An 8,811-nucleotide genomic window follows, 5' to 3' on the forward strand; every position below is an offset into this window, starting at 1 on the left:
GCATTAAGCCTATTCATAATACAAAAGTGTGTTTTATAGTGTGACTATAGGCCACTTTTGAGATAATTCGGGCATTATGAAGTTGAAATCGAATTGACCGAGATCAATTTAGAAAGTCCACTTTTATGTCTTCAGACACCGTTACATTGTTGAAATGTGCAAATTGGAGACTTAGCCTAATAATTGAAAAGAATAACTAAAAAAACTGTCTCTCTTGATGAAACTGGGTGTATTCAGAGAGGAAGAGGCTAAGTGATGGGTTTTACTCTACCCAAATCTGTTCACGAAGTGAGGAATTTCTGTGTGGAAGTCACTGAGCGTCAAAATGATTCAACAAAACATTTCATTGGTCATTTGCTATGTGAGAATTATTTGATCGAATAGAAGTTTGGAAATGGTTAGGTTGTTATGAATGCACTGATATAAGTGGACGCAGGTATTGGAGTTGTGTCTGTTGTCTTAGAGATAAATTGAGGACTCATCACGGATATAACCAGTTTTAGCATGGACATTGCCATTGAGGGCTTCCACCATTTTAAAGTAGTCAACTGGGTGGGGATTGCTATGAGTTGGGAGCAATCAGCCAATGAAGAAGAAGAAAATGGAGATAGTGTAAATGGCACTGCCATGCTGTCACAGACGCTATGATGGCACAGATACAAAGATGAGTCCTATTCACCTACCTGCCCTTTCATTGGTCCCACCTGATCTCGCCGGTCACTTAACTATAACTATGTCACTATAATAGACAATCTTTGGTGCAGTGTGATTTTGGTAGGGTTACTATCTGGGATCCTTGGGGCGTCCATACCGTAACCCTAACCTTACTTTCTACTTTTCCTAAATCTAAACCCGTTCAATTTCAACCGGGAAACGTCAGACATGGGAAGTCCCAAGGTTTAGTGCCTGTGTGACGTAAGCTCAGACTGCGCATGTCAATAAAGACAAACTGGAAGTCCTTTTCTCTCTCTCTCTGGAAGAAGAACGGAGGAGGACGCATGGAGTCTACGTGCGCTCTCACCAAGATTACTTTTATGACAAATACTTGTTGAAATCCCCGTTTATTCAACCGGTAGGTAGCTAATAACATTAGCTAGTCGGCTTTATTTAATAATAATGCAAATCGGTGTTTTAACTAGTGCGATTTATTTTTTTAAACGCTGGCTTAGGTTAGTCCTGTTAGCTAGCTTGAACTTCAGTGCAATGTTAGCGGCGTAGAAATTCAGATTTTTCAGCCCTTAATGGTTTCAAAATAATTTCTTAAATACAATTTGTATGGTTGTATGCTTATCATGGTTAGTAGCTGTTAGTTAAACGAACCGATTCTGCCTGGCTCCCAGTGCTCGAGGGCCACACATCCAATGCATGCCGCTGACCACGTGTTCATTGACCGCAAGAGTTTGCAGGCCCCTCAATGTAGCTAGGCCAGGCAAAACATACTGTTAAAGTATGAATACTGGCTGTCGAACGGCATATCTCGTTGTAATTTTTATTATCATTAACTAGTACTCATAGCTAGGTATTTAACCACTGATCTCCCCACGTTTATGCTCAAAATTGGCGCATACCGCACCCAGCTAACGTTCTGCAGTAATGTGTCGGTGCATGTGGGCTGGTGGTAAATCAAGCAATTAGTTATTGAAAACTTACCCAAGTTGCCGTTTGGGAGCCTACTACCAACATGTCTGGTCATGTGAATAGAATGGATCCATAACTTCACATGGTCAAAGAAAGTCATGACTCGACAAACGGTGTTAGGCTATTTGGGCATAAACGTCCCCACAGTATTGTAATAAATCATACTGGCAGCTGCTTGTCCCAGATCCGATGATAAATGGTCCCTTTGGCATTTTGGCGCCTGTTAGTAACGTTGCTGTCCACCGACTCTGACCAGGGTTAACGGGTCATAGGCCGCGGTGGTCTGGGAATTGTCTTCACAATGACTTCTTTGGGATTCACGACTTTGGCCCTTCAAAGGAGTAAAGGTCTTGGTAAAAGTCGTGACCTGCTGTTGAACCTTCATAGCAGAGGCTGTAGTGTGTGCACTGGGCTCCCGAGCTGTCATGTGCCCCATGACCCGAAGTTCATCACTCATTGGCGGTCTTATTGAAGTCTTGAGTGCATTGGCTATTCCTTCAGTACAGCTTATCCATGCAATATGGAAATCAATAGCTCCACAATCCTAAAGGGCAATTACTTGGCAGTACTATTTTTTGGGATGAATTTTTGATGACGCAGAAGGTCTCACTTTTCGATCACCCACGTTACACTTAACGATCCAATGTGGTCATTTTTCTTTTTCCATCTGACCAGATTGGGGTGTGGCTGAGACCATGACTATGAATCTCAGAAATAATTTAACCTTAATTTGGCAAACCCACCAGCTGTGTAAGCTGATTTGATGTATTCTACATACATGTGTTTTTGTTTCTTGTAGTTGGATGGGGATTAATGGTTCCAGACATGCATACGGGCTTATTTTTTGCACTCAAGGTGAGTTGTTCAATTTTGATCCAAGATTTAAAAGACATCTCTTGTCCGATAGTACTGAAGTTGTGATGAGTTCTCATTTTTGCCGTTTACCCATCTGACTAAATTAGATTGCTGAGATTGTGACTAACTGAACCACCAGTATTATCACTGACCATACTTTCGTAGATCTGATTGACTATTCTTGATGCAAAGTTAATTGTTCCCCCCCCTCCCCTCACAGGTTGTCTTTTAGGGATCGATGGTGCTGGATGCATTACTGTGGTACCGAGGTGAGTCCATTCCATTCCTAACTATAAGCTGTGCTCTGCTAGTCGGCTGTTTTGCTGGTACTGTGATGACTTCACACTTTGCCGTTTACCCATCTGACTAAATTGGGGTGTTGAGACTGTGACTAACTGAACCATCAGCATTATTTTAAGGAGATAATACAATTTCCAAACCATCATCTCTCAATTGGAGACCAATGATCATCAGGATAACAATTTGTTTTTCTCCCACAGACTTGGACTGGCAGGGTGCTGAAGATGCTGTAGGAGGATCATCTAGTCTTTTGGTGAGTTAGGCCTAACCCAGGGGCAGGCAACTGTACTCTGCCGTGGGCCTATTTATTGTGTCGGGGAGGGCAGGAATATAATTGTGTACTACAAATTGACAATGAAGCACATTGTATTTGAAAAATAAAAATGTATACCTTGATTACATTGAGACATGATCATATTTTTATTTGTGGGGAGACTCAGATTTCCTAAATGGAATGCATTTTTATCTGAATTCCCAGTAATTTGTGCTGTACATTTTGGGGTGCTGCCTGTTGCTGACCCTTGGCCTATACCCTTTCTCCACTGACATTATACAACTAGCCCAATTGAGTTGGCTGTTTGAAATCTGTTTTCCCTTTGGATAATGTTGATACTGGAGTTGTGATGAGTTCTCATTTTTGCCGTTTACCCATCAGACTTAATTGGGGTGCTGAGAATGTGATGAACTGAACTACCAGTGTATTCGGACATATTTTACATTACATCTATCAAATGACATTAATTTGAACATGTGTTCTTTCCTAGATTTGATTGGCTAGCATGTGGACTGGAGACTCTGAAGAAGTAAATCTTGCCCCGTGGTGAGTTTCCTCCTGAGGGCCAAACCTGATGTGTACGTCTTGGCGAAAGTGCATGCAACTGGAGTTGTGATGAGTTCTACATTTTGCCGTTTACCCATCAGACTTAATTGGGGTGCTGACAATGTGATGAACTGAACTATCAGTATAATCTCTTGAATATTTTGCCTAATTACAATCAAATGATATGCTAATAGACTGTTCTTCGATCCTAGATTGATGGCCCAGTATGTGGAGTATGAAGAGCTATCTCAACCCTATGGTAAGTTTGTCTGAGGGCTAAACATCACTAATAAACTGTTTTCCTCGGGTCTGTTCTGCTACTGGAGTTGTGATGACTTCACACTTTTGCCGTTTACCCATCTGACTAAATTGGGGTGTTGAGACTGTGACTAACTGAACCACCAGCATGATCATTGATCATTTAATAGCTGAACCTGCAATCCCTGACTAAAAATGTTTACTGAGACTTGTTTTAATTTTTTTATTATTTTGTAGGTTTGTTGGACCTGCAGTAGATGAGTGTCTTATGGTGAGTTCCTTCCTGGTTTGAGGTGTCCATTTTACTGGAATTGTGATCCCTTTTCTGACACGCTTCTGCTGCTTTACCCTCCTGAAAAGCCATTAATCTGAATTACCAGCACTAAACTATTGTAGAACGTTAAAGTAGTTGTTGCCAGCAAGTCTCTTTAATTTAACTTTTTATTTATCTAGGCCACATATGTCAGAGTCAAGGCCCGCGGGCCACATCCGGCCCGCAAGAAGGTTTTTTACGGCCCCTGGGATGATCTTGATTTATTATTAGAACCGGCCCGCAGCAAGCCGGCAGCCCGCAGATCTTTTACACGCACCAATACTACATTTCCCACAATGCAAAGGTGACGCACCGAGCAGTAGGCTGCTTCATTTCAATATTTATTGGCACAGCAGTCGTCAGCATCACAGTAAAATTAACTTTCAGATACCCATCAAAAATGGCAAAACGGAAGGTGGATACTGAGAACCGGGGGTTTCAAACAAGGTGGGAGTCGGAGTATATGTTCACGAAGGTAGCTGGAAAACCTGTGTGTCTTCTGTGTGGAGAAAGTGTGGCGGTACTGAAAGAGTATAATCTGAGACGACATTATGAAACGAAACACGCGGACAAAAACAAGAATATGGACATGGAACAAAGGCTACAAAAGGCAGAGGAATTAAAACGAGGCCTGGCTGCTGTCAAGGCCAGTTTTATTTTGGCAGAAGAGATCGCTAAATCAGCCCGGCCATTTACGGAGGGGGATTTCATCAAAAACTGCATGATTAAAGTTTGTGACGAAGTTTGCCCAGAAAAAAGGCAACTCTTTTTAAATGTGAGTCTGAGCAGAAACACCATTGCCGAGAGAGTAGACCAGTTGTCCATCAATCTAAAAGAGCAGCTTGTGAAAAAGGGAAAAGATTTTATTGCATATTCCTTGGCTGTGGATGAGAGCACCGACATTTCTGACATTGCCCAGTTGTCAATTTTCATCCGCGGAGTGGACTCCAACCTAAGCGTGACAGAGGAGTTTTTGGCTTTACGTCCTATGCATGGCACAACTACGGGGCATGATTTGTATGAAGAGGTGTCAAGATGTGTAAATGAGATGGAGCTGCCTTGGGAAAAACTCGTGGGTTTGACAACCGACGGAGCACCTGCGATGTGTGGACACAGGAGCGGACTGGTGGCGAAGATACGGGAAAAGATGCAAGAGGAAAACGCGACAGGTGAGCTGACAGCTTATCATTGTATCATACACCAGGAAGCGTTGTGCGGTAAAGCCTTGAAAATGGAGCATGTAATGAGCATCATCACGCGCACAGTTAACTTTATCAGAGCCAAAGGTTTGAATCACCGCCAGTTCAAGGCATTTCTGACGGAGTTAGAAACGGAGCATGGTGATTTGCCTTATCACACAGAGGTGCGATGGCTAAGCCAGGGAAAGGTGCTTCAAAGATGTTTCGAGCTTCGTGAGGAGATTTGTCTGTTCTTGGACAGCAAAGGGAAAGACACAACACAACTCCGAGACGAAATGTTTCTGTGTGAAATGGCTTTTCTGTGTGACATTACGAGTCATCTGAATGCAATAAACTTGCAGCTGCAGGGTCGGGATCGTGTCATCTCTGATATGTACAGTACAGTGAAGGCATTTAAAACCAAACTGACTCTGTGGGAGACGCAGATGCGGAAAGAAAATTTGAGCCACTTTCCCAGCTGCCAGACCATGAAAGAGAAGCTCTCTACCAGTGCGTTCCCGAGCACACAGTTGGCTGATAAAATAGGTATGCTTGCCGCTGACTTTCGACGCCGATTTGCTGACTTTGAAGCACAAAAAAGCAGGTTGGAACTGCTCGGTAACCCATTTGCTGTTGACGTGGAAAGCTCACCACCAAACCTCCAAATGGAGTTGATTGACCTCCAATGCAATGATACACTGAGGGCAAAATATGCGGCAGTGGGTGCTGCGGAGTTCGCCCGTTTCCTCCCCGGCACAATGCCCCAGCTGCGCATCCAGGCTGCTCAAACGTTGTCTATGTTTGGCAGCACATACCTGTGTGAACAACTGTTTTCTTTGATGAACCTGAACAAAACATCACACAGAAGTCGACTTACTGCTGAACACCTCCACTCAATTCTGAGGATTTCTTCAGCTCAGAGCCTTACCCCGAACATTGATGAACTTGTGGAAAAGATGGGACACCACCAAGTATCACCCTCAACCTCAAACAAGTGAACATTACTGTGCAATCACATATTTAGAGTTTTTACTCAGTTCAAGTTTAAAAGTTAAAATTTAATATTTGTTTTCACTGCATGTTACTTCTCCTTAAACAAAGTGTTGTTTTTGATTAATAGATTTTTGCACTTTATTTTTTTGTATTTCAATCCAATTATATTTTAAAAATATTTCAGTTGAGTGGATGATAGAAAATTGCTATTATTGTTTTTTCTTTGAAGTAAATTTAGCCCACTTTTGCTAAAATAGAAAATATAGTCTACTGATGGTGCCTTGAATACCGGTTTCTTTCATTTAATGTTCATGTTATGGGGATATTTATATAAAGGAAATTTGTCTTGTGTCTGAAAATTAAAGATTACTGACAGAGCCATAAGAAAATATTGCTTTATTTATCTGATCATATTGTAATATATTTGTTAGGTTTTCAGTAGGTTCAATTAGGTTCACTAGACTATATGCGTCATTTAAAAATTTTTCAATGAACATTCGAACAGTCCGGCCCTCGTCTTGTAGCTGATTTTTTTATTTGGCCCTCCGTCCATTTGACTTTGACACCCCTGATCTAGGCATTAGTCTTAATAATTACAGTTGATCAATTAAGAAACTGGTAATTTACTTTTGGTGTGTTTGACTATTAACACAATCCAAGGTTTGGATGGTGGCTCATGTACTCAAAAGTTGACCCTTGACACCAATATCCTTTGCCCTTCAAAACGTTCTTGCCTGGCAAAAAAAACAACCTTGGTCTCAATGTGACCATGTCTAAATAAAGTCAAATGATTTTTTTGCTGTGATTTTTATTCTGCCCTGTTCATTATGATACATGTTAATAAACTTTTATAGTACATTGTGTTCTTCTGGCCTCATTGAAATGGTGTTTAAGTACTAAATACAATATTACCATGACATTCTATTGTAAGCTACTTGTTACCCAGAATAAACCCTAATCTTTGCACTGAACCATACCTAATGGAAGTTTACCATGCTCTGGTCCTACTCAGTGATGTAGCTGGCTGTGTAGGTGTCTACTAAAGCTGCTCCTGTGGAGCGCCTCCAGGTCACAGGGAAACGCTGTTTACAGCTGCACTAGGGTCAGATTAAGACGCTGGTGCGACATGGCTCGGAAATATTTACCGCTACCGTTTCTTGTCCATCCTGAATTGTTGCTGAAGCCAAAGTAGAGGGGACCTGAAGGCATCTCGTCTATTCTCCGGCTGGGTTTGTTTGGGCGGCAGCCTGTGGGAGCAATTAACTGCTTCCTCTGGAAAGAGTAAATAGTCTTCCCTTCCTGTTTTTCCTACATAAAGCACACGCCTAAATAGACAGTTGGCTCAGAGATTTGATATTTCTGCAGTCCGGAATACATTGCCAGTAGAACTCAGCACTGGCAAAGACGATATGATAAAAGGCTTCAAATTGCTCACATGGAATGGCATTGTTTCAGAATCACCACAGGGACACTCATTGGGGGCACATTTATCAAGTGATGCAGTACATTTGAAATCATCATTAATGTTCAATTTACATTAACACAGTGAAAGCCAACAATGACCAAACGCTGTTCCCAGCACTACACTGTCAGTCCTGGGGGTCTTGTTTGAGGGGGCTGAAACTGGATGGGAAAGGACATCTTGTTTGTCAGCATCCACTCTACACGTTGTGTATCACAGGTGGGGCCATAATGTTTCTTCATTGTTTTGACACATCAGCTAGAGTTGAATAAGGCTCCCAGGCTACAAAGTAAGCAGGGCTCAGCACCTGACATCGTGTCCTTGCAGCATGGATGTTGGCCGTGCCTGCTCCGTGCTCACCCCATGGCCAGCCAGGCCCAGGCTGTACGTCATCAACCTAAAGGCCAAATCAAACAAAATGCGAACAAGCATTGCTATGTGTAGATGCAAGAAAAAAAACATGCTTTCTAATTTGAAGCGCATGTCGCTTTGACGACGGTGATGCTCTGCCCTTCTGTTCTGTCATTCACTACCGTGCATTCTGATTCCAGTGTGTACAGGCGTGTTCCGTTTACAAGGGAACCATAACACTCAGGGGGGGTTGTCTTGCTGTCACCTGATTATTTGAGGAACATGCAAGTTACCTACACGTCTCTGCTAAGAACACAGGAACGAGGCCCTCAGAACAAAGATCTCACTGTGTGCATCGTGCGACTCAACTAATGACGGTTTCTTACACTTATTAACATATATGTTTAGTAACGTGAGCTCGTTGTGTTGAATTCCTCCAGAAGACTATGTCAACAGAATATGTAAATACTGGCACTGAGAATCACTGCTCTCTCAGGGGTAATGGCTGGACAATGTTATTGGAGGGGACAGGAACACCTAATCTCTCACCCAGGGGCACTACTGCATGGCTGGCTACTCAAACGTCTGTTTATTTTCACCACTTCCCCCACTGGGGTTGGGCTCCAAAATGGTTTGTTTTCAA

General features: G+C 42.4%; 1 protein-coding gene across 5 annotated transcripts in view; it reads left to right on the forward strand.

The window, feature by feature from the left end:
• Positions 1-920: 920 nt before the first annotated feature.
• The window catches only part of LOC110535322 (myb-related protein A), a 49,757-nt gene continuing 41,866 nt past the window's right edge, over positions 921-8,811 (forward strand). Inside the window, exons 1-8 of one of the 5 annotated variants that reach the window (XR_002475239.2) lie at positions 922-1,072; positions 2,438-2,493; positions 2,714-2,762; positions 2,994-3,046; positions 3,558-3,613; positions 3,826-3,872; positions 4,109-4,142; positions 4,325-4,390. Coding sequence is in view for 3 of the 5 variants with exons in the window: in XM_036934971.1 (XP_036790866.1) it covers positions 4,129-4,142 (14 nt within the window). In the remaining 2 variants the exon portion in view is untranslated. Of the gene's footprint in view, positions 1,073-2,437; positions 2,494-2,713; positions 2,763-2,993; positions 3,047-3,557; positions 3,646-3,825; positions 3,873-4,108; positions 4,143-4,324; positions 4,391-8,811 lie in introns of those variants that run through there. The other 4 variants (XR_002475240.2, XM_036934971.1, XM_036934968.1 and 1 more) reach the window with 4 other exon arrangements.

This window comes from Oncorhynchus mykiss, chromosome 11, assembly GCF_013265735.2.
Source record: "Oncorhynchus mykiss isolate Arlee chromosome 11, USDA_OmykA_1.1, whole genome shotgun sequence".
In the NCBI taxonomy this organism is placed as follows: domain Eukaryota; kingdom Metazoa; phylum Chordata; class Actinopteri; order Salmoniformes; family Salmonidae; genus Oncorhynchus; species Oncorhynchus mykiss.